Source organism: Sander lucioperca, chromosome 4, assembly GCF_008315115.2.
Source record: "Sander lucioperca isolate FBNREF2018 chromosome 4, SLUC_FBN_1.2, whole genome shotgun sequence".
NCBI lineage: Eukaryota > Metazoa > Chordata > Actinopteri > Perciformes > Percidae > Sander > Sander lucioperca.
Window position 1 is genome coordinate 5,118,727 of NC_050176.1, and position 25,550 is coordinate 5,144,276.

Consider the following 25,550-nt stretch of genomic DNA (forward strand, 5'->3'; position numbering starts at 1 on the left):
TGGCTAGAAAGTGCATTTTAAGATGTAAAGAAGTGCATTTTAAGATGTAAAGACAAATAAAGTATCATCAGGGGATTAACTATATCCTTATAGCAGAAGTAGAAAATACTGTGACATAGAAGAAAACATCAATTTGAAATGACGAGGCATTCTTGAATATCAGCAGCACTGTGTTGATATTTAGTCTTGAAAAATTATGTTTGAGGTGTGTTTGTAGAGCGTCAAACACATTTCCGTCAACACAACAACTTATTGCGGGCTTATGAAAACATTGATCATTCGCTATACGTAAAGGCCATCTTAAAGCAGCCATATTATGCTCATTTTCAGGTTCATGATTGTATTTTAAGGTTGTACCAGAATAGGTTTACATGGTTTAATTTTTAAAAAGCACCATATTTTTGTTGTACTGCACCGCTCTCTCTCACTGCTGCAGCTCCTCTTTTCACCTGGTCTCTGTTTTAGCTACAGAGTGAGACCTCTTTTCTTCTTCTTCTTCTGTACTATCTTTGATTGCACTCGCACATGCGCTGCTCAGATGTAGATCATGTCAGCTAGCTAGCTCCATAGACAGTAAAAGAAAGGCTGTCACTACAACTTCGGTCAGTTACAAGGCAGGATTAGCTGGGAGACTTCTAAATGAGGGTGCACATGGAAGTAGTTCTTTTGTAGATTATGGTGAACTTGTGTGTGTTGTAGCAGTGCTTTGCTATTGAGAACGAGGTAGCATGCTAGCGTTAGCATGCTAGCATTAGCATGTTAACGCTAACGCTACGAGCGAATGGTTGCGGTTAGCCTGCTCGTTTAGAGCAGGCTAACCGCTTGTGACGTCACAAGCCATGCAGATTTTGAACAGCTCATCCAGAGACTGAAGACAGGACACATTCAGAAACTGTATCTCACTCTAAACAGCATGGGTGGATTTTTTTCAAAGTTTGTATGTGTGTGGAAGCACCAGAGACACAACATAACACCCCAAATCCCAGAAAAAGTGATTTTTTCATAATATGGGCACTTTAAAAACCCATTGCACACATGGCCACTGTGTGAGAAATGCTCATATTAGCTGCTCGCAAGACATTTCACAGAATGAGTGAGATTGAAGATCAAGTAAAATAGGAATAAATAGTAGGCCCATTACCATTTAGAGCTATAGTGCGTAGTTACCGGACGCCACAATCTTCTGAACATAGCCATACTGAGAAATCCAGAGAGAGTTCTATGGAGATGATTGTCTTGATTAGCTTTGTAGCAATATCAAAAAGTTACGCAGTAATGTCATAATTTACCAAACTCTTCACCACGTTTGGAGTTTATGAACATGTACGTGCAAGCACAGACCTAAAGAGGTCAAGTTGCTGATCAAACGTTTGACGTCAATCTAATTGAGACATAAATCTGAAAGTACACAAAGCAATAACATATTATGCAACAGCAGCCGCCTGAAGCAGCAACACTGTAACAAATACGTTTTCTGAGCATTTACCGGTAAGTCTATCAATCAGTCAATTCCACAGAAATCAGTGAAATGTAATCCCATAAGCTCCTTTGACTTGTGCATGATTGTGGTGGGGCAGTGTCCTCATTTAGGATCCTAGTGGCCTGGCGGTAGAAGCTCCTCCTAAGCGTATCCTTATCTGGGTAATTTTGATCTTTAATGATTCTCCTGGCTTTTTTCATGCAGCGCTTGCCGTAAATATCCTTGAGGCAGGGTGGGGCACCGTCTATTGTGTGCTCTCTCAGTAAGTGTGCCAACACCTTTTTAATAGCCTTGGCAGCACATGGTCATGTGAAGAATACTGTTTCATAGAAGTCTATCTTTGTCGGATCAATTTGTTTTCTATGTAATACCTCTGATCCAGCACCCATCCCCTTGGCACTAGGGATGTGCGTGTCTTTTTCTTAAATCCTTTTCTTTTGCATTCCTTTTTCAGTCAAGCAATGTTAAAAAAAAATTATATTTAATTCAAAGGGATCAAATCCAATTTGTTGAGCAGGCTAACATTTGTTGAGTAGTCCACTGTTTAAACGGTGGGCCCTTTCACTTGTTTACCAGGGGTGTGACGAGACACTCAGCTCACGAGACGAGACACGAGATTGAGTTCACGAGAACGAGACGGAATTTGAACACTAATTTAAAGAAAACTTCAAATAAGAAATATATAGTATTTACTAAGAGAACCAAGGTTACAACGTAACCAAGCGTTTCAATGCAGCAGTAAACAAGGAAGTAGGCTGCTCTTGCTTTGATTTATGACCATTTTCAGACGGGGGGAGAACATTTTATCTTTGTTTAATATCATTAAAAGTAAAGTTAGGTTTTGCTTTCTGCTTCCGACTCATTTAAAAAAAGACGGAAAAAAGACAGAGAAAGAGAGCGATCTGTGCGAGTCAGCGCGAGAGAGAGAGAGAGAGAGAGAGAGAAAGCAACCGTTAGCTCTAATGTTCTAACGCTGGGTTTTATGGACCGATTTGTACAATTGCAACTCCGCTGCCACTCTGCAAAAGTTAACTCGGAGTCAACTTTAGCGAACAGGCGGGGGGACTTCTATGCTAATTTAGAGGTCCAAACCAGACTCATCTTCAAAGCCCGATGTATTATAAGACCAACCAGGTTAGATTCCGTCTACTGGCGGCTGCTCTGTACTTGTGACCGATATCGCGAGACAATTTTTACCTCGACGAGAAGTCTTGTCACATTTTAATCTCGCAAGATCTCGTGGGACGAGATCTTGTCACACTTTTATTGTTTACGAAACAATAACTTTTTTAGCCATGCTAGCTCTGTGGCTTCAGGATATAGAGCTGAAGATCTTTGCCCGAACCCGACGGGACCCGACGGGGTCGCTCGGGCTTGCGCTCCGGGTTGCATGGTAAATGAGCGGTCAGGTGATGCGTTTCGATTAGCGCGAAAATGGATGCTGAGGAGGTGAAACGGACACTGGCCTCTGGAGGACTTCTTTTATTTCTTTGTTCCAACTTCCAAGTGGCCTATAGCCTATGTTGGTCAGGAATAAATGATGTTAAAAAATGTATAAATGACTCATTATGGACAAAAGGCAAAAGAGCTGTGTGCATGCGCACATTTGAATAATGTCGGGCTGTAAACGGGTTTTAAATAGCTGTCAATCAAAATGTACTTGTTGGGCTTGGGCCGAATTCTGTCGCGCTCGGGCCTTGTCGGGCCTAACTTTTAAGGTCTGATTACAGCTCTATTCAGGAATGGCAATGTTGGTCAGTTGGTCGGTTCCATAGACTATAAAACATAGACATAGTTTCTGTGACGTCACCCATAGGTTTCTGAAGAGCCATTCGTTGCGTCCGAAATTGCATACTATGCACTACATACTCAATATGTATACTATCGTTCAACGTACTTTTGTGTAAATAAACAGTAGTGTGTATCTTTTCCGACGCACTAAGCTGCTTTTCAACGTCACTTCCTGAGAGCCTCCTTGCCGTTGTTGAAGATGCGTAACCATGGTAACCCCTGCCGACCTCCTCTCTACACTCTTAGAAGAGATGTGTTAAAAAATGACACACAAAAATGTGTTGTTACACATTTAACACACTGTGTGTGGACTTCTACATAAGAGTGTAAAACATGTGTAAAGAATGTGTAAAAAGGCTTAACACAGTTAATGTGTTGGACAGTGAATCTGAATTCTGCCCAGCAACAGCGTCCTCCTTTTTCGCGGTCATCCATATTCGCGCCACAGTGAGTCGCTAAAGAAAGGAGAAAATTTCCGCAGCTTGCAAAGGAGAAGGATGGAGACTCCAAACTCTACGGTAAACACTATTTTATCTTAACGTAATGAAAATATCTCGACGTTTTCGAAGCGTGTGGAAGTAGATGTTCATCTGACTATACGATATTTTTTGAGTTAGCTAGGCAATGTCAGGGTTTAAAGTAGTTAGAGCCGTTAGATCTAGCTAGCTAACGTTAGTAAACCTCACACTAGCTAGCTAGCCGCCGCTGTCCTACATTCATTTGAAATCAAAATATCCGTGCTGTAACTGTAATTATCTGTAGCCAGAGTATTGAACGTGTTAGGTCAGTTGCTGGAAGTTAACTGACTGTTCCATAACGTTATTACCCGATATTCCTGAACGTTACCGGAGCCGGACTGCAGTCATACTTGGCTCTCATGTCGTTTTATTTTTTGCCTTAAATGGTACTGAAATCTCAGCTGGGAATATAAAGCTGGACACTTGTCATCAAACCAAAATGTGAAGGTAAATTCGGCATGTATATAATCTGCCAACTAACTCTAAATCATATAAAAGATAAACCTCAAGCCTTAACGTTAGCTTATTGTATGTCTAATTACTGGCTATCAAACTTGCATTGGGATTTTGAAGTTTTATTTTTACCCTGCTAATTACCAAAAATGACACCATATATAACTAATTTTGAGATATCTTAGTAAGACAATGGTTTGTTTCTGTTAAATCGGCATGAAATCTGGTAAACGGGGATCGGAGTACCAACTGCTCCTCTTACTGTTGTGATATCGTGTTAGACATTTTAGGTAAAGCATTAAAGCTGTTTATTTATGAAAATGAAAGGGGGGGGGGGGTACTGTTTTTTTTCCCCCCAAAAGTAACTTTAGTACATATTTAACACGGTCCACAATCAGAACCACTATACCTAGACTTGTCAAATCTGGACTGGATTGTCCCAGAGATGCTGAAGACTTTATAAAATACAGTTTTAGATTTGTGAAAGTTTTATTCTATTTGTGAAAATGCAAAGAAGAAAGTGTGTGTGTGTGTGTGTCTGTGTGTGTGTGTGTGTGTGAGTGTGTGTCTGTGTCTGTCTGTGGGTCTGATTAGTCCATTTTCACAGCTTTTTTCACATGTAGTCCTTATTGGACCAGGTCCACTATACCTAGACTTTTTAAATCTGCACTATAGTGGTTTTGATTCTGGACCTGGTCCAATGTGGGCAACATGTGAAAAAAGCAGTGAAATCTCAGTTTTTTCATTTTCATAAATGCAATAAAGATTTCACAAATGTCAAAATGGGTTTCAGCTTTAATGCTTTACCTAAAATGTCTAACATGATATCACAACAGTATCCTAAGAGGTGCAGAAAACCGAGGAGTGGACACTCAGGTATGTAAGTCAAATTTCCCTTAAATGGCAAATCAGAGGCTGCGACAGACACTGTTAACTTCAGTGTCTGTTGGATGTGGATATTTAATCACTTCTAGATATGTAATCTCATTTGACTTTGAAATTAGTACAAGTATCAATATCACAATGAATTAGATTTGTACTTTACTTTTTTTTCATGTTTGCAGGAAGGGAGACATGGGCCGCAGGAATCTGTGAAAGTCCTTGCAACTACTTTTAAGAATGGAAATGAATTGAAAAGAAAGATTTACAGTGTCCAAAGCACAACAGAGCTTCTGGAAAAAACAACTGAATTGGGATTTGTCCTTGACCGGATTTTAAAATTCAATATTGATTTCCAAGAGTTCACTGATGTTGATAGTAGTGTGCAGATAAGTAACCTTGACAGATTCCAAGTGCACTTTTCAGAAGCACCCCATCTTCAAACTGTCCCAAGAGAAGTCTGTCAAACTCAGGTACATTTTCACCATAATGTTTTTTTGGATCATGTGTACAGCTAGTCAAATTGTGTTTCAGAAAAGTCAGAGAGACTACAGAGAAGACAGAGAGTCTAACTTTCTGCTCTGCTCTTCATTTTCTGTTCAGCCTACACAGGAGCCAGATCAGCAGGCTGGTCTGAGGCCTCTACTTGAAATGAAAGTTCCAGAAATATTTGATGAACTCCAAACTAAGGGCATTGTTACAGAGAAGACCAGAATGAAACTCATTAAAGTTTGCATCTCTGACTTGGTGGAGAAGCATGGATTGTAAGTACAGTATATGAATGTGAACTATATATTATTTTGTATCTTATGTGTGGTTATACAAATAAGCCCACTTGTCATGATTGGACTGTTTTAAGAATGTACAGCATATGTGCATTGAATGTAATTGTGAATGTTTTAAGTGTTTGAATTGCAATGGGGGGATAAAGTATACAGACGTTCTCATTTGGTTGATACAGGGCACATCTTTTGTTAACAGTTGCTTTTTAATCACACATTTGACAGTAAGGGCTAATCATGTCATTTTTAAAAGAAAAGAAAAAAGGTCTCATGAGTGTTTTTTTTTTATTTTATTTTTTTTTATTACTAGTTATCCCTCCACTACTGAAAAGGTGGTTCTTGCAAAGAACATCATCACCATCTTCCCATCGCTAAAAGTCCAAATTGATGGCAGAGGAGAAGGCTTTGTGAGTATACAGTTTATTAGTTGAAAAGTGGGTAGAGCTAGCTATGGGTATGGGATGCTTAAATATTGAAACAGGGAAATAATCAGAATGTTTAAAGCCAGTATTTTCTCTTTTGAAATTTCCATTCTGGTCCGGAATGATTTGATATGTTTTTTTCCCCCTCTAAAATCTCAGGAGCATTTCTTTGATCCAGCATCACACTCTGGGTTTTTGGAGATGAGGCTTCGCAATATCCGCCGGAAGCTAGAGGAAGGCCAGCGTCGTTACAGTAGACACAAGAGGTGCCGAGATGTTGAAGAGATGTCAAGTTCTGTGCAATATGAAGGGGACGGCAGCGACGTCAGAGAGTTCATCAACCTGATGAAAAGGCTGAGGCCTTCTGCAGAAAACATGTCCTCAATCAAATCAGCGATGCAGAAAACATTCACCTGGCGTAGGTCGTGGATATCCACACATTCACCCACCATGGAGGAAATCTTGCAAGAGTATCCACGCTTCCTGGATATACCGACACTGGTAGGTGTCTTTTTGTACCCTTTGCTTAAACACGGAATGCAGCAATACAATTTATGTGTACATGTAGATTAAAGCAATTATAAAAAGTCATTATACATTGATGAGGCTTATATATTATGTGTCTCTGTCCACTGCAACCACCCAGCTTGATACAGAGTTTGGTAAAATGCATCAAGGAAAGGGGGACCTGTTCCTAAGGCGGTGGGAGGCCAGCATCATGCCAAAGCTGAAAGCTGTTGCTGCCAGGGAGAAGGGTGATGTTGCATCTCTTGTTGAAGGGATGGAAGACCAAACTGAAGGTATTTACTAAATGTTACATTTAATTTCTTCAACTTTTCCACAAAATTATTTAATATGCTTATGTTTACCTCTCTTCTTCTCCAACCACACCCACCCCCGATTCTTGTTGGCAGATGAGAAGTGCTACATCATGTTGGTTGTCCTCACTCATCTCCTTCCACCAATTGCAGCAAGCCGCTGTAGCGTCAAGTCTGCCATTACACAACTCGTTGATTTTGTGCCGGTATGTTTGATGGGAATCTTGAGTAAATGTTGATAATCCTCGACAGGGTGTCTGCACGTCCTTAAATTGTCTTGAATTCAATTTTATGAATATTAGGCCTTAAAAGTCATTATAGTCCACATGATTTAAACTTGTTTAAGGAGAGTTATATGCACACTACATAGGTACAAGGCTATCAGAAAGCAAATGTCGAAAAAGCCATTTAAGTTTAATGACAACAATGTCATAAAACGTATGTGGCTTGGATTAAGTGTGCAGGCGTAATCTTTTCTTTAATGTAAAATCTTTAAACCTACCACTGAACTTAATACAGACTTTATACTTGCACTGACCTGTTAGCAAAATGTAGATTAGCCTAACTCACTCTAATAATCATATTCCTACATAAAATCTACCTCTGCACGGGACCACATACTTACTTACTTTATACTTACCTGCAATGTTTAAATAAGAAAAAGTGGATTTATTCAAATTTGGTTATTGAATATCTTGAGGTCTTAAAAGCATTGCATTGAATCAAAACATAGTTATGAATATTATATTCCATTTCTGCCAATAGATCATCTATATCCTACACATTGGTCCTTTTAAAGAAGAAATTATTTGCATTAATATTGCCAAGAAAGATGAAAAAAACAGAGACAGACAATGCTGTGTCAGCATTCACACTAATAAAACATTACATGTACAAAACTAATTATAAGGAGCAAGTTTGCGACATGTTGCTGCTGAACTTAACTTGACTTATTTCTATATTCTGATTTTAGGCAGGAAGTACCATTGCCTCCCTCTACAATGCATCCCAGGATCCAGCACAGAGCACACAGCCACAACTAGTCAGCATTGGTCATCTAAGGGGAGGGTCACAGCAGTACGTCATTGTGGGCAAGTCTGACAAGATTGCTATTCCCTTGGATGAAGGCCTGGCATGTGCTGTGGACAAGCTCTTCAAGCTCTACTGGGTATGCAACTTGGCCTACCCAGCCCCGCTCAGCTCTGTGTTCTCATTCATCGAGTACATTTACGACTTACCCATGTCAACAAACAGGAGAGCAAAGGTATTGGAACGCATTTCAAAAGTCAAGTCTATTAATTAGATCCCACCAAAATGTACAGTTGTCCAAGATGTCCATCAAGATTCACACAGATAAAGAAACTGATGTGGCACCTTCGTCAAATACATGCATTGTCAGAGGGATTGGAGTTCACACTTACTTGCAGCCAAGATGGTTGTCCAAGGACATACCACAGCATTAATTCATTTACCAAGCACCTTTCTAGAGAGCACCAAATAGCAAGTACCACAGTTGTTGAGCCTTCTCTTCAGACCTTCCCAACATTTACTGACTCCTCTGGGACCATCGACACAACAACTCTAGAGGAAAATATAGCTGAGCCTTCTGAGGGTTTTAAACTTGTTTCTTCAAGTGACAGTGCAGCCTCATTTGTGGCAAAAATGTATGCTGGGTCAAATGTAACACTAATGGATGTAACAAGAACTGTAACTTGTGTTAAAGAACTTGTGGAAACAACTGTAGCTACGTTACAAAGTTCTGTGTCATCAGTGTTCAATAATATGGATGTACCACATGACCATGAACTTGTGCTACCGCTAATGGAACAGTTTGAAAGTGCCAAACAAATGTTTGATGACATAGACACTCCTTTTAAAATGAATACCCACTTTTCAGAAAGATTTCACCTTGTCAAGCCAAAGGAAATTTTTCTTGGTCACAGGGCAGATACTGTACGGAAACAGGGACAAATGAAGCAGATTTTGGCACCAGACACTTATCAGTATGTACCAATACTTGAAACGATCAAATTTCTATTTAGTAATGACCAAATGCAAAGTGTCTACTTAAAAAGCAAGAAAAGGAATGACAACATGATGCGAGACTATAGTGATGGGTGTCAATTCTCAACTCATCCACTATTCCAACTGTATCCAGAATCCCTGCAAATTCAGTTGTATTATGATGATGTTGAGACAACAAATCCCCTGGGCTCCAAAACAAAAATCCATAAAATGGGTGCCGTTTACTTCACTCTACGGAATTTACCCCCAGAATGCAATTCATCCCTAGCTCACATTCACTTATGTGTGTTATTTAATTCGATCGACAGGGAGACATATGGGCTTGGTAAAATACTAGAGCCACTTCTTGAGGACATCAGAGTCCTTGAAAACTCTGGTATAGAAGTTGAAGTTAATGGACAAACTCAAAAGCTGCGTGGAACTCTTTCAATTTTGACAGCAGATAATTTGGCAATACATTCATTGTGCGGCTACGTGGAAAGCTTTTCTGCAAACAAATGTTGCCAGTTTTGTGTGATCGATAAGCAGGAAATGCAGTCAGTGTTTGATGAAGACAATGTTGAAAAACGCAACAGGGAGAACTATGAGCAACATGTAAGGTTCTGCGATCCAAGCTCAACTGGTGTTAAAGGGAACTCTTGTTTGAACAGTCTGCAATATTTCCATGTAACAGAAAATACATGTGTGGACATAATGCATGACGTACTGGAGGGTGTGGCTCCTTTGGAAGTGAAGCTGTTGTTGCGCCACTTCATTTATGAAGAGAAGCTTTTCACGTTAGAGCAACTTAATCACAGGATTGCTGGTTTTGACTATGGTTACATGAATGAGAAAAACAAACCAAGTGCCATTATCAATTTGAGATCTTCTGAAAATGCTGTCAGGCAAACTGCCTCACAAATGTGGTGTCTCTTGCAAGTTTTACCATTTTTAGTGGGAGATTTCATTAATAGGGAAGACCAGTTTTGGCATCTGTTCATTTTGTTGAGGGAAATCTGCAGCATTATCTTTGCACCTGTTGTCAGTGTTGGGCTTGCTGTGTTTCTTAAACAGCTCATCATAGATCACCATACGCTTTACAAGAAGTTGTTTTGCCGAAATCTAATTCCGAAGCACCATTTTATGGTACACTATCCAAGAATGCTTTGTTTGTTTGGACCTCTTTCTCAATTGTGGTGTATGAGATTTGAGGAAAAGCATAATCCAATGAAAAGGCAAGCGCATGTGGTATGCAATTTCAAAAATATTGCCAAAACTCTTGCTTATAAGCATCAGGTTCAACAAATGTACAATTTCAAGCTTGGTGACCCGTTTTGTAAAAAATACAATGTCGACAACGCCTTTCCTGTGAACATTGGTGCTTTAAAGAAAGCTGTTGTTATACTGGAGGGACTTAAATCAGCCCTACACACAGATTTCACAATGAGTAGCATAATTTATGTTACACATTCGCTGACTGTAAATGGCCACACATACAGGACTGGATCGGTGCTGCCACTAAAGACACAGCATCACGGGGAGCACTTATTTGGAGAGATCATTCATGTTTTACCACAGGGAGAGGTATCCCTCTTTCTCATTAGAGTACTTGAAGTTAAGTACTTTGATGAGCATTTCTATGCATATGTTGTGCAAAAAACTAAAGACTTTGAAATGATCAATGTAAATGATGTTGCAGATGTTAGACCTATTGACATCATGTCAAATTTTAGCACTGAAGAGCTCTATCTCAATCCGAGGTATAAGATTTTGTCGGTGCGTCGGTAGGTGGTGATGTCATGTTCAGAATTTACTTTTGAAAACATGAATTGTTGTACTTGTGTTATATGTGTTGTATAACAAATGACTGCCTGTTTATATTGTATTACAAATTAAGGTAATTGTGTTAAGTAAAAACTGTTAAGTTTTGAAAAAATTTGCTTTTTATAAGGGTTTAATATAAAATCTTAAATAAATGATGATTCATATATTTTTGCTTTTCATTATTTTTATATAAAAGGAAACAATTCATTTACACACACTTTTTTGTGTTTATCTGGTGTACACATGATTTACACACAATGTGTAGAACTAACACATGTATGTGTTAAGCTGCCTAACACAGCAAATGTGTAAAAATGGTTTACACATTTGCTGTGTTGAATTTAACACATGTGTTGTCCCTGAGCACACTCTGTAGATGTTGTGTCATTTTTAACACATGACTTCTTAGAGTGTAGTGGCATCGCCAGATAATGCTTAAATTACTGAAAGAGGTGAATGACTAGACCAACAGTCGTTTAAATATGTAGAAATGTAAATTAGAGCATTATCGACGTTACAGAGCTCCTTGGTTTCTGTCCGTTTGTCTGTTATTAACGTTGTCGTTACTACTACATTGCATTGTGGGATACTTATGCTGGCGTAGTGCAGTGTTGCCAATTTAGCGACTTTGTCACTAGATTTAGCGACTTTTCAGACCACCTTAGCGACTTTTTTTCAAAAAAGCGACTAGCGACAAATCTGCCGACTTTCTGTAGAAAAGTCACCAGTATTGTCCAGCGAGAACGCAAGGTATTTCTCTCCTGTAGCCGCCAAAACAGTCTTCTGTTCTGTGACTGAGGAGCAGCGGAGCAGCCTCTCCCCTCTCTCCTCATGTGCAGCAGCACTGTGCACAGTGCGCAGGCAGGTAGAAGGGGAGGGGGACAGGTTGTGCGGCGGCCGGTGTAGGTAGGAGAGACAGCAGGACGCGACGGGAGAAAGACGCCGCTGAGCTGGCCTGGACCTGGGCAAGCCAGCCTTCTTTGAGAATTCTTTATCGATCTTTTTCCCTCCCTTTGTAGAATTTCTTAGATTTTTTTACTTCAAAGATAGGCTACCTAAGTAATAATTATAAGGTAAAATAAATTCCTGTATTGAATTTGTGATTATTTGGCTAAAGAGTTCTATTTCTTTCGATCTACCTTGCTGACACAACCACTAAGCTTTATACAAATGATTGCGTAATGACGTCAACAATATGCAAATGAGCGTATGACGTCATCTAGCGACTTTTAGCGACTTTTGGAGCTGGTGCTAGTGTCACTGCCCGATGTGAGTCGAGTGCAGATGTGAGTCGCGCATGCGTCACTTTGCGACAAGTAGCCTACAAGATGCTAACGGCTTTTTGAGCTAACGCACAGTCTATGAGCTAACGTTAGCAATCAAACAATCATAGATAGCTAAAACGTTTTTGAAATGACTGCTGCTGCTGGCTACAAGTTAGCAATCAAACACAATAAAGGCTGTCACTTAATGGCGTTTTGAGCTAACGTTAGCAATCAAACAGTCATAGATAGCCAAAACGTTTTTGAAATGACTGCTAGCTAAAAGTTAGCAATCAAACACAACAAAGGCTGTCACTTGAATGGCATTTTGAGCTAACGTTAGCAACCAAACAGTCATAGATAGCTACAACGTTTTTGAAATGATTACCATCTTCTGTTATTGTATGTAAAGAGAAACGTTTATTATTTTACAGATTTCACAAATTTCAGTATGACACGTTATGCCGTAAACAGCTTAAATCTGAGCATGCGCGACTCACATCTGCACTCGACTCACATCGGGCAGTGACAAAATCTATAAAATAATAAACGTTTCTTTTTACATACAATAACAGAAGATGGTAATCATTTCAAAAACGTTGCAGCTATCTATGACTGTTTGATTGCTAACGTTAGCTCAAAACGCCATTAAGTGACAGCCTTTATTGTGTTTGATTGCTAACTTGTAGCCAGCAGCAGCAGTCATTTCAAAAATGTTTTAGCTATCTATGATTGTTTGATTGCTAACGTTAGCTCATAGACTGTGCGTTAGCTCAAAAAGCCGTTAGCATCTTGTAGGCTACTTGTCGCAAAGTGACGCATGCGCGACTCACATCTGCACTCGACTCACACCGATTAGGGAGTTAAGGGGAAATTTAAGGGGAACTTAAAACTGTCCGATTCAGCAGGGAAACATAATTTACATTGCTACAAATGACTGATCCTCTTACTGTATTTAATGAGTGTTAGTCATTAAGGTAAATTATTAATTATGTCTAAAACACACTTTCATATTTGTGAAAGCTTTATTATATTTGTGAAAATGTAAGAAAGGGAGATTTCACTGTTTTTTGTATAGACCACATTAGACCAGATCCACATCCAAAACCACAATACCTAGATTTGTCAAATCTGGACTACATTATCCCAGAGAGGATAAACATGGTTAAAAACATAGTTTCAGATTTGTGAAAGCTTTATTCTATTTGTGAAAATGCAATAAAGGGAGATTTCACTGTTTTTTTCACATGTAGACCACATTAGACCAGGTCCAGATCCAAAACCATAATACCTAGACTTGTCAAATCTGGACTACATTATCCCAGAGAGGCTAAACATTGTTAAAAACCCAGTTTCAGATTTGTGAAAGCTTTATTCTATTTGTGAAAATGCAAGAAATGGATATTTCACTGTCTTTTAACATGTAGAAAGTGGTCTTTAGCCTCTCTGGGATAATGTAGTCCAGATTTGAAAAGTCTAGGTATTGTGGTTTTGGCTCTGGACCTGGTCTAATGTGGTCTACATATGCAAAAATCAGTGAAATCTCCCTTTCTTGCATTTTCACAAACACAATAAAGCTTTCACAAATCTGAAACTATGTTTTTAACCATGTTTGGCCTCTCTGGGATAACATAGTCCAGATTTGACAAGTCTAGGTATTGTGGTTTTGGATCTGGACCTGGTCTAATGTGGTCTACATGTGGAAAAAACCAGTGAAATCTCCCTTTCTTGCATTTTCACAAATAGAATAAAGCTTTCACAAATCTAAAAGTGTGTTTTTGACATAATTTATAATTTACCGTAATGACTAACACTCATTCAATACAGTAAGAGGTTAAAAAAACGGAGGATCAGTCACTTGTAGCAATGTAAATTATGTTTCCCTGCTGAATCGGACAGTTTTAAGTTCCCCTTAAATTTCCCCTTAACTGCCGAATCGGAAGCTGCGAATCGGATGCCAACATATGTGGACAAACTTATGAAATGATTTCAGTCATATATAGCTAGCTACAATTAAGCAATGACTTAGGTTTTTAATATTTGAGGATATTTTCAAAGTTTTAGCTAGGCTACATTATCCCAGAGGGGCTAAAGATTCGGAAGCTAACTTCAGCATCGTTACATACATCACCAATATCAGGTCATTTTTCATAGTAGGTCTAGCCTAGCGTAATTGCAATATTTAGCCTTTTTGTAAGACATATAGGCCTAGGTGAGACCATGAAATCATACAGGTTGAGGTAACTTAGGCTACATGTGTCAGAGGTCTGCCTCTGCCTGAGATTAAATGTATCAGACAGGCTTAATTAAAGGTGACAAGTGGAAAGCATGCATCCCACGCCTATGTGTCCTGCCAGCCATTATGGCAGTAAACCTGAATAGCAACCCACCACGCCCAGTGTGGCCACACCTGTGATGGCGAGCAGCATCTTTCCTCCTACCTGTCGGCCGCTCCCACCTCCAGGGAGGTGGCTATAAACCCCATCTCCCAGGCTGCCTCACCACCATCTCCTCCGCACCACTTTTGGGCTTTGACAACTTTCAGTGAATCAGAACAGTTCGTCACCGTGAGCATGTATCTATCAGGGTATCCCAGCATGTCCGTGTCCTCTATGACAGGCCCCAGGCGGGCTATGAGCGTCCACGGCGGCGCAGGTCGTCAAAACGTCCGGGTGTCCTACGCCTCCAACAGCCTCGGCGCTTCCTTTGACTTGGAGCAAGCCCTCAGTGGCTCCGGAGGCGCCGGTGGAAGTGTCTCCTTTTCAGGCAGCGAGAAAGCGACCATGCAGAACCTCAATGACCGCCTGGCCACCTACTTGCAAAAAGTGCGCTCTCTAGAGTCCGCCAATACGCTGCTGGAGCGTCAAATCCGCGAGTGGTACGACAAGCAGACCCCCACCGTCAGGGACTACAGCAAGTATGAGGCAATCATCAACGACCTGCGCAAAAAGGTGAGTTTTTTCCTACTACTGTACAATCATGTTGATACATGCTTTTTTCCCCCGTCTCCAAAAACACCTCCAGCCATTGTTGTAATTAATATGGTATTTTTTGTTCCCCTGGGTAAACTAATCTTAAATATTCACAAAATAATTTGGGTTATAATAAAAAAATTAAATAAAAAAAACGCCATAATACACAAAATAAAGATGAATCATTTCCTTATGTGTTTTATGATAAAAACTTTATACAGATTAGAATACAACCCATTACAGAAAATCTTTTATTTCTTATTACATATTGTCCCACCATAATGAGTCCTCAATCATTTACTGTATGCTGACTCACTATTTAAGTCTAGTCAGCAGTATCATTCTCAGTTATCATAAAATATCAGGAACAATATATATATATATATATATATATATATATATATATATATATATATATATATATTTGCCTGTCCATTGATCTTAGAAAGAACAAGTTAGTTAGAGCGCTTAAAACCAAAGCTCCTTTTTTTTTTCTTTTCTTTTTTTCTTACCACTTACAAGCACTTCCAAGAGTGACATCTTACACTTGCTGAGCAAATGTGATAGCTGTCAGGTGTAAAGAAAACTATTTTGCAGATCAACAAAACCCTTCTAGATAGTGGGTCACACACACACACACACACACACACACACACACACCTTTGTGGTTGTATTATATATAGATAAGAAACCACTGACAATGCTTCTCTTCTTTTTTAGATCAGTGCTGCCACACAGGACAATGCCAGGCTGATGCTGCAGATTGACAATGCCAGACTGGCACAGGAGGATTTCAGAATCAAGTGAGTAGAAAGGTTATGTCAAAAACTATCAGCGCTGTGTGGTAAAAACCTAATCATAGCGTTTATAATGGCAAAAGTCTAGACAGTCTAGACTACTTTGACAGATGCAAGAACCTGCAGCCTTTTAACATGATACCACGTTTGTTCAGTAGTTCAAAGCTATGTAGACATATTATCACAGGGATGTAACTGTCAACAGAGCGATACAACTGGTGTAACTGGTTTTAGTGGAGCTTCACGTTTCTTTTTATTGTTGGTAGTAACACAAATTTAGTGTGTGCAGCAACGTGAACCTCCATGTCTTTTTCTTGACAGGTTTGAGAATGAAATGGCGGTACGCATGTCAGTGGAGGCGGACATTGCCGGACTGCGCAAGGTTCTGGATGACCTGACCATGGCCCGGTCTGACATGGAGATGCAGGTGGAGGGCCTGAAGGAAGAGCTGGTCTACCTGAAGAAGAACCACGCAGAGGTGAGAGTTCCACTGTTAGGAATAGCATCACACCATCTCGGTGAACTCACGTGACCCATCCTCTGCGTTTGACAACAAATCTTTTCAGTGTATAGATAGTTCCTTTACATGATCAGAAGGAAAATTCCTTTGGAAAGTCTTACAGGTACGGTTCCAGAGAGCCGAAGGTAAACAATTTTCATGTGACAGTTAGTCAACTGTTTGCTAAATGCCTCCCAATGTTGTCTTAAGCATGTGCAAACAACAGGTAATGCAACACTTGTTGGGAGAGAGAGAGAGAGAGAGACCTAACACAATATATACAGAAATATCACTCATATAATTATAGCAGTGGGAATAATGGAATGACATGATGGCAATTATAGTAACAGTAAAGATAATAGAACTATGACTAATAATAGTAATAGCATTTGGGTGTCACCACGATCCAGGTGCCACCACAATCCAACAACAAGACATCTCAGATGTTAGCCTGATTTATAGATGCTGAAAAAGCTCTCCTAAATGATCATCAATGAGAAAGATAAATAATTACACTTAAACCAAGGCTTCATTTTGAGAAATTATGCATTTAAAGTGAACCTTAAGTTTTGCTGAACAGCAGCCACGTTTGCCACAAGGGGGTGACTACAAAATGGTCAATTCTAATATGTATGTAAAACAGCAGCACAAGTAAAAAAGAGTGATAAAGTCAGTGAACTGATTTAGTAATGTCCTATCCATTTAAAGTTTGCTGACCAGGGCTTTAATTTAACTTTTTTTTAATCACCAGCCAACATGGCTAAGTACATTTTTAAAGTTACCAGCCAATCAGATCTTCCTCTGGCCAAATTTGTACTAATTTCAACAAATGTTAATAACTTTACTACTTCATTTCATCTATAGGCACGTAGTCGGCGGTTGTACATCACGTCACCACACAGTGTTCAATGTAGGATTAGTACAACAAGCAGTGTTGCCAAAAAAAAAGATTACGTTTCCAAGCCAAACACACTCAACAACCGCCCAAATTTCTTGGCGTTTCTGCAGCCAACTGATCCAAACAGGTACAGGGTTATTCGCTTCATTCATCACCAGACAAATTGGCTTGTAACTTTAAAATGTTTTTACCCACATTTGGCGGGTTGGCAGGAGTCAATTTAAAGCCCTGTTGCTGACGCTTGCTAACTTTAGCCACCATAAGCTTCATGTGGGTTTTTTATTTTACCGTACCTGACCTTTGACTCTGTTTTTCCGCCTGTAGGAAATGGCAGCTATGCGTTCCCATGTTAATGCCAGCTCTGTGAACGTGGCGATGGACGCCAGTCCTAAGGAGACCCTGACCAGCACCCTGGAACAGATCAGATCTCAGTACGAGGGCATCACTGAGAAGAACCGCCGTGAAATGGAGGTCTGGTACAAGGGCAAGGTGAGGGGAACGAGACCATACATTATGTCCATATTATATTATATTCAATATTCGTATTATACATAGCAGTGATATACCCCCAAAAAAGTAAATAAATAAATAAAGAATTTTAAATTTGACTGAAAGAGACAATTATATTGTTAATCGCAATTATTTCTGAGACTATTAATTGTACAGCTCTACTCATCTCATTCCATGTCTGCATTTAAGTGGAGATGTGTCCTAAACATCAAGTGATTGCCAAATATCCTGACTAGCATTTTAACCAATATTCACGTCCAATGTCATGTCTTCCAGTTCGACGAACTGAACAGTCAGGTGGCGACCAGCACAGAGACCCTCCAGACCTCCCGAAGTGAGATCAACGATCTCAAGAGGACCCTGCAGTCCCTGCAGATTGAGCTGCAGTCCCAGCACAGCCTGGTAACTCAGATCCCACATGCATGCACGCACAAGTCCGTACTGTGATACACATTTTCATGCAGCACTTTTTCATAGGGCTGCACAAGATATCGTTTCTTCTATCGTCAGCGCGATAAACACATCGCGAAAGGCTGCGGCGTATCGCGAAAGACACTAGTTGAAAGAAAATATCAGTAGAAAACTGCACTTGTAACTGTCATTTCTTTTTTTTTGTGCCTTTAATGTTCAATTTGTTCAATAACATAATGTTGGAAGTTATTTTTATTTAGTTTTCAAATTCAACAAGCAATTTTGTTGTATTTTTGCAGAATGCTGAAAGACAGAAGTACACTTTAACAACCGTTTATCGCATATCGCATATTTTCCTCATATCGCACAGCCCTACTTTTTTCACCACAATACAACATAAATCTTTCTAACCTGTTGCATTGCTCAACATCAAGTCTTTCATCTCTAATGTGTGCAACCTGTTTGACTAAATACGCATATAAACAGTCAATAAGCCAATAAACCTGGCAGTCACTGTACTCAGTTTTGTTTTCACACCTGAGGCATGTTAGGTTGTAAAACAATTAGTGCTCAGCAAATTCTCATATCTCCCCCTTTGTTTTTTTCCCCCGTCCCGTGCAGAAATCTGCCTTGGAGGGCCAGCTGGCGGAGACGGAGTCCCGCTACAGCCTGAAGCTGAACCAGCTCCAGGCCATGGTCAACTCCATGGAGGAGGAGCTCAGACAGATGAGGCAGGACATCGAGAGGCAGCGCAACGACTACCAGGTGCTGCTCGACATCAAGACCCGGCTGGAGATGGAGATCGCCGAGTACAGGAGACTGCTAGATGGAGAGGACTCAAGGTAAGAGGGATTCTTTTCAGGAGATGTTTGTCACAAACACTGTTGTTGTTAATTAAGGATCCCATTAAGGATCCTGGGGTCCAACACAAGACAAACATAAGCAAACATTATAAAGCAAAATACTTACTGTTATATCAGAATAATGAAACCATCCTGGATTTTATAAAAACAAAAGGCACAGTAGCATGTTTTTCATGCTCAAAATAAGATAATCCCTTTACTGATCCCCAAGAGGGGAGATTCAGGTACTGCAGCAACACAAGACAGAAATGAGTACAGATAAATAGAGAAGTCAAAATAAAATTTAAAAAAATAAGAAATAAAATAGGAGGCATATACAACTAGTGTAATAGTACAGAAGAAGCAAAAAAAAAGAAAAGAAGTGAACTATACAAGAGCTATTAAAGACAAAGTTATGAGGTAAAAAGTAAAATGTGACAGGTATGATAGATAAATAAATAGCAGCCTAGGAGACTAGAATATATGTAAACAGAAAGAATTATGTACACTGGGATTAAGTAATGGTACTTAGTGTCTGTGTTAACATAGCAAAATAGAAATATAACATAGGATGTGGTAAGACAATATAACCTATTAACATAATATGTTATGATTTAGTACAGTATAGTATATCTGTACACTCTAAGAAATAGATTCGTAAAATAACAGAAAAAGTTGTTCATTACCCTTTGACTCTGTCCCGTAATGGAAAACAGAAATTTTGTGTTTAGCTACAGTTAAAATACAGAACATGTTCTGTTATTTAAAATGATCTCATACAAAGCTGCTCAGTTAGTAAACTTCTGAAATTTAATCTGTTCTTTAATGAATTTTGAATTGTTGTGGGGGGGGGAGGGGGCTTAGGACTGTTTTGGGCTTTATCAGAAAGGGGGGAGGAACTGAGAAGTTGTTGATGTTCACATTTTTTGGCTAAGTCCTGGATCTTCCCAATCCTACCTACGGCACCTTTAATAATGTACGATAATGGTGTTGTGAACAGCTACGTTAAGTACGTTAATAACTATGTTAGTTGTCGGAGCACAGATAAATGTCCCATAATGCAATACGAAATGTAAATAAACAGAAATACAACAGAATCAAGTTCTATGGACAATTTATGTCAAAATATACAGACATGTATATGTAAACTGTTAATACACGGATATTTCTTAGAGTGTAGCTGGACTTGAATAAGGCAGGCAGGTCAAATTTGGGGGAAAATTAACACATTATAAACAAACTAGGTACAATGTTACAATCTTCTCATCTAAATCTATAAGCCTATTTCCCAAAATGTCAAACTATTCTTTTTACCAATTGCATTTTCTCTTTGTAACTGTAACATGTGTCTATCTTCTAGTAAATCTGTTACCACTGTACAAAAGACTGTGGTCAAAGAAGTCAAAGAAGTGGTCAAAGAAGTCAAACGTAAGTTTACATCACTGCAGAATTATTTTTTTTTTTAGCTCTTTGCTTGTAAAAAAAAAAGAAGAAATATACTAAAGATTAAACTTTGTTTTGATTTCTGTCTGCAGCCGTCAAAACCCAGCGGAGGAAGGTGGTGATCGAGGAGATCGTTGATGGAAAAGTGGTGTCCCGCACCGTGGGAGAGGACACAGAGATCATCAAGAACTAGACGCACTGGATCCCAACACATCTGGGTGAAATGATAAGTGAGCTTTAACATGCTCTCCTGTACGTGCTTTTGTTTCTGACACCCATTCTGAAGTCTGCCAAACAAACATGAAAAATTCTGATTATTTCACCCAGGTCTGAAATCCATCTAATTTATTTGTAGTTGATATTTGGATTCATTGTCAGAAAATATTTAAAATAAGCAGAACCATTCAAATGTTTTTAAATTTGTAAGAATAACTGTGTAAACGTAGGAAAGAGCCAGATTATATACAGTGCCTGAATTACTTCTTTTTTTAGTTTTATATCACCCCAAAACAGACTGTCCTCTAACATGCCTCCTGCAATACCAAATGTACACATTAGGTGGCACTGTGAGACCCAAAAAGGTATTGCACTTTTGCAAAATTGAGAAGAAAGATACTATCCCCTATCTAATTTGGATCTTTTTTATTTTAGGGGGAAGTGTCATTGTGAAAAGTAATAGAACATATTTGTGCATTTTATGTTATGTGAAATATTGTTGTCAAATTAAATGTTATCCAAGTACAATGACAGTAAAGAAATTAGACCATTGTCAAGATGATTACCACGTGTCTGTGATGTGAAGTAAATTTAGACCACACTTCCCATAGGCCTTGTGTGAAAGGGATTTTTGCATCTTTGAGTTGTTTTTCTGAAGATAATAAACATCTGCCTTCCACTTGTTTTTCTGTTACACATTCTTCGTCGGAGAGTATTTTCCTTTTTTATATCTGCTTACCCTTATGCTCTGTGCAGATATTTCTAAAAGCCCACAGTGAGAGAGTTAATTTAACCAACAGATCTTTCTGAGTTATGAGTTATTCATCTTCAATGAATCGTCAGCTTCGCTGCAATTGGCTGGCTCATTTTCCTCAAATGAATATTTACAGTTGAATCAATAGTCTATATTTCATAATCTCAATTGACATTTGAAACAGTGCCTGTGACTGCCCCCCCCCCCCATCATAAACATATATATTTAATAATATTCGTGTTTAAATTCATAAATTAAAGAAACTGACAGATATTTATATGATTTCATGTGAAAAATAATAAATTGATCATGATGATGATGAATAAAACACACTCAACTCAATGGTTTTGCAGTTCCACCTTCAGGCCTGTTTGGAATTTACATTTCCCATATTTATATTTTATATCTTGTGAGGTTTACTGTAAAAAAACAAGATTTAATACAACTAAATAATTATGTGCAAACATGCCGCGTGTGTTACAGTCTAGAGGCTATGGGGTACAAGGGGAGGGTGCACACCATAAATAATGACCCCAGGGATGGTCTTTCTTTAAAAAAAAAAATAATTCAACATTAAGTTCAGCCCTCCTTCCTCCTCAAATACATGTTGTACAGTCCCTTACTTGTTCTGGTATGACCAAAAGCTCCTGGTTGCTAAAAGTTAGCTAATGTTAGCAAACTTATAGTCTCGCATTGCCAGACCCTCCTCCATAGCGCTGCGTTTTCTGGTTTATTGGCATTTCTTTAAACCAATCACAATCGTCATGGGCGGTGCTAAGCACTGGACGGAGCAATGGTGCCTCTGCAAAATAGTCTCGGGAAGGAACTTGTTTTGGTGGAACATGTGTACGTTCAAACGTTGTTTTGGTCGTGCAGCTGAAAACTCAGTTTGGACAGATAGTCTAGCTAGCTGTCTGGATTTACCCTGCAGAGATCTGAGGAGCAGTTAACCATAGTCCTCATAAATCCACTGGAGTTTAAAATTCGAACGCAAAGAAAGCCCAAGGCAACGGAAATCCGGTGGAATTTCCGTAGGCAACGGAGCAATCCTGGAAGTGGAACGTCACAGATACAGACTAGCAAACTTAAGCTAGATAATGCTCTGTAACATAAATCACTGAACCAGTTTGCAGACTTTATGACTTCTCCACTTTTGCTACTATTGGACTGTTTTAGCTTTTAGAATTATCCTGTCACTGTCACGTGTGCATGGCTACTGTTCAACGAACGTTTCACAACCTGGCATTACAGTAACTGACCTCAAACACAATGTAGTAGCTTGTAAGTAGGGCTGCCTACTGAGTTCAATACTTTTTAGGCCTCTAAAGTATCAAGTATCAAAAAATGCCTTGTTATTCAATACCCAACTTCAATACCCAAGGAGTAAATCTCATCAGTCAGTGAGCCAATAAGCATGCAGCATGCTTCTACCAAGATCTAATAATGTCTGTGATTGGCTGTGTAACGTAACACGTCGTATAGACACGCAGGAAAAACTCTACATTACCATATAGACAGGGCTCACGTACAGTAGTAGGAGCTGAAAAATAAATAATTTCTGCCACAATGTGTAATGTTGTAATTACTTGTTGTGTTATTAAATTGGTATCGAAAAAGTATCGTTTAGGAACTGGTATCGAAGTCACGGTATTGGTATTGGTATCAAAAGTTTTTGAAGGATACCCAGCCCTACTTGTAAGTGGTGAAAGGTTGACAGTAGCCTAGATTCTCTCCCTGAACATGCAGTGTTTTCATCTGTCCACTAGATGTCGGTATGTTCACTTGATTAAAGTCTTGGCTATGGAGACCTCTTTCTGTGGGAATGGCTTCAGTTAGCAGTACTTCTTGATCAGAATGTAACTTCATAAAAATATTATTGTATCATTACTGATAAGTTCCAATAGTCACAAACTACAGTTCCAACAGTCAAAAACTGCAGTTCCAATAGTCACAAATAACAGTACCAATAGTCACAAACTACAGTACCAATAGTCAAAAACTACAGTCACAATAGTCACAAATAATAGTACAGATAGTCACAAATAACAGTACCAATAGTCACAAACTACAGTACCAATAGTCACAAACTACAGTACCAATAGTCACAAATAACAGTACCAATAGTCACAAATAACAGTACCAATAGTCACAAACTACAGTACCAATAGTCACAAATAACAGTACCAATAGTCACAAACTACAGTACCAATAGTCAAAAACTACAGTACCAATAGTCACAAATAATAGTTCAGATAGTCACAAACTACAGTACCAATAGTCAAAAACTACAGTACCAATAGTCAAAAACTACAGTTCCAATAGTCACAAATAATAGTACAGATAGTAACAAACTACAGTACCAATAGTCACAAACTACAGTACCAATAGTCAAAAACTACAGTTCCAATAGTCACAAATAATAGTACAGATAGTCATAAACTACAGTACCAGTAGTCAAAAACTACAGTTCCAATAGTCACAAATAATAGTACAGATAGTCACAAACTACAGTACCAATAGTCAAAAACTACAGTACCAATAGTCACAAATAATAGTTCAGATAGTCACAAACTACAGTACCAATAGTCAAAAACTACAGTTCCAATAGTCACAAACAACAGAGAACCCTTTCACATTAGCTTACATAAAGAATTGGTGACAGTCTCGAGACAAAGACACATTATAGTGGCAAATGTTGTTTTGAATGCTGTCACCTACAGAACATTTGATAACGCTTCTGGAAGTATCACGGGGGGTTTGGGGTCCCACCCATGATACTTTTGAACGTAACGCTCAGCTCACTTCCTATTTTAAATTCACTCAAACAATTAAAACCTTATTTAAATTTGATTTTGGGTGTCAAAATGACAGATTCTTCAGCATTACATTTTTTTCACATTGAAGACGTGATATCAATGCTAGGAATCCATTTTTTGCAGGCTTTCTTCTTCACAATATTACAAAATGGTAAATATAACAAATATGCAACGAACCTCTTTCTGTAGAGGATGCTGTCAATCTGCAATTGAATCATTTTACACTAAAAAAAAACAACTTTGCTCAATTCCCTTGATCTAAAAAAAGTTTTAATCATAAATAAACGTATATACTGCTGCATAGCCACTGATATCAAGCAGGGAGCTCTCTCGCCAAAACTACCTAACAACCCTCAACACTTTGATTCTTATTTATTCTTGTTTTGCACAGCAAGGAGCATATTTGTATTGGATCAGTATCCCCTGCAGAATGAGACAGCATTCATTCTGAAAAAAAATGCTGTAGAATGTGTGGTATTGGTGCTAAAGATAGGTAAATCAGTTTTTTGTTGTTGTTTTTTTTTCACTCAAGGGGCCTTTCAAGGTGTTTATGTGAATGATGTGAATTTTGTTTCTCTCTTTATTTCACCGTGATTCAGTCTAGCTCAAGTCCATGCAGGACATGTGTTATTCCTTCCCTGTCTGTCCCTGAGGAGACACGTAGGCCAGATGTGGGAAAAGTTTTGAAACGTGTAGTTTTGTGTGGTTCCACCCCCTCAGCTGCATTAAAACCAGTGAAAACCTGACTTTCAGAACACCTCTGGTGCATTAACATATGACATTTAATATTTCACGACTGTGCATTTGATCCTATATTTACTATATGTTTACCAATGGCAGGAATTATCAGAGCTGACAGACCTGATTGAACCCAAGTGTAAAGCATAGAGCCATTAAGAGTGCTCAATGTTTATTTATAGTCTGAGGTCTGCAGCACAGATCTGCTGTGCTGTGGCACGACTGTGTCACTCAGGGCTGGTGGTCCCCCAGTCACGACCGAAATGATGACAAAATTCTGCACCACGGGAAGCTGACGTCACCGCGGTTACAGTCACCTCGGCGGTGACGTCACGTGACGGAGGCTGGGTGGCAGGAGCCGGGGTTAATGCCATCTGCTGGATGGATTCAGACACTCACCCAGCATTACGTCATCGGGGAG

The 25,550-nt window shown here is 39.1% G+C and overlaps 3 protein-coding genes across 5 annotated transcripts in view; 2 read left to right on the forward strand and 1 right to left on the reverse strand.

Annotated features, from left to right (window-relative positions):
* The window catches only part of krt222 (keratin 222), a 52,937-nt gene extending 38,185 nt beyond the window's left edge, over nt 1-14,752 (reverse strand). The window contains exon 1 of the mRNA XM_031284569.1: nt 14,675-14,752. The gene's annotated coding sequence lies outside the window, so the exon portion shown is untranslated. The remainder of the gene's footprint in view (nt 1-14,674) is intronic.
* Nucleotides 3,744-9,117, forward strand: LOC116039637. The gene is made up of 8 exons (XM_031284570.2): nt 3,744-3,789; nt 5,307-5,594; nt 5,725-5,885; nt 6,214-6,310; nt 6,485-6,826; nt 6,972-7,125; nt 7,240-7,349; nt 8,117-9,117. Exons 1-8 carry the CDS (start codon nt 3,769-3,771, stop codon nt 8,444-8,446), a joined length of 1,503 nt encoding a protein of 500 aa, XP_031140430.1. The 5' UTR covers nt 3,744-3,768; the 3' UTR covers nt 8,447-9,117.
* LOC116039638 (keratin, type I cytoskeletal 13-like) lies at nt 14,748-21,506 on the forward strand. 3 transcript variants are annotated; one of them, XR_004897146.1, is made up of 10 exons: nt 14,748-15,184; nt 15,926-16,008; nt 16,324-16,480; nt 17,724-17,888; nt 18,186-18,311; nt 18,942-19,162; nt 20,523-20,590; nt 20,698-20,843; nt 20,896-21,040; nt 21,078-21,506. XR_004897146.1 is itself a non-coding variant. In XM_036000694.1 (9 exons), exons 1-8 carry the CDS (start codon nt 14,807-14,809, stop codon nt 20,796-20,798), a joined length of 1,299 nt encoding a protein of 432 aa, XP_035856587.1. In that variant the 5' UTR covers nt 14,748-14,806; the 3' UTR covers nt 20,799-20,843; nt 20,896-21,506. The 3 variants fall into 3 exon arrangements, 2 of the variants coding, with proteins under 2 accessions (XP_035856587.1, XP_031140431.1); XM_036000694.1 differs by having other exon boundaries at nt 20,896-21,506; XM_031284571.2 differs by having other exon boundaries at nt 20,698-21,506.
* The last annotated feature ends 4,044 nt before the right edge of the window (nt 21,507-25,550 follow it).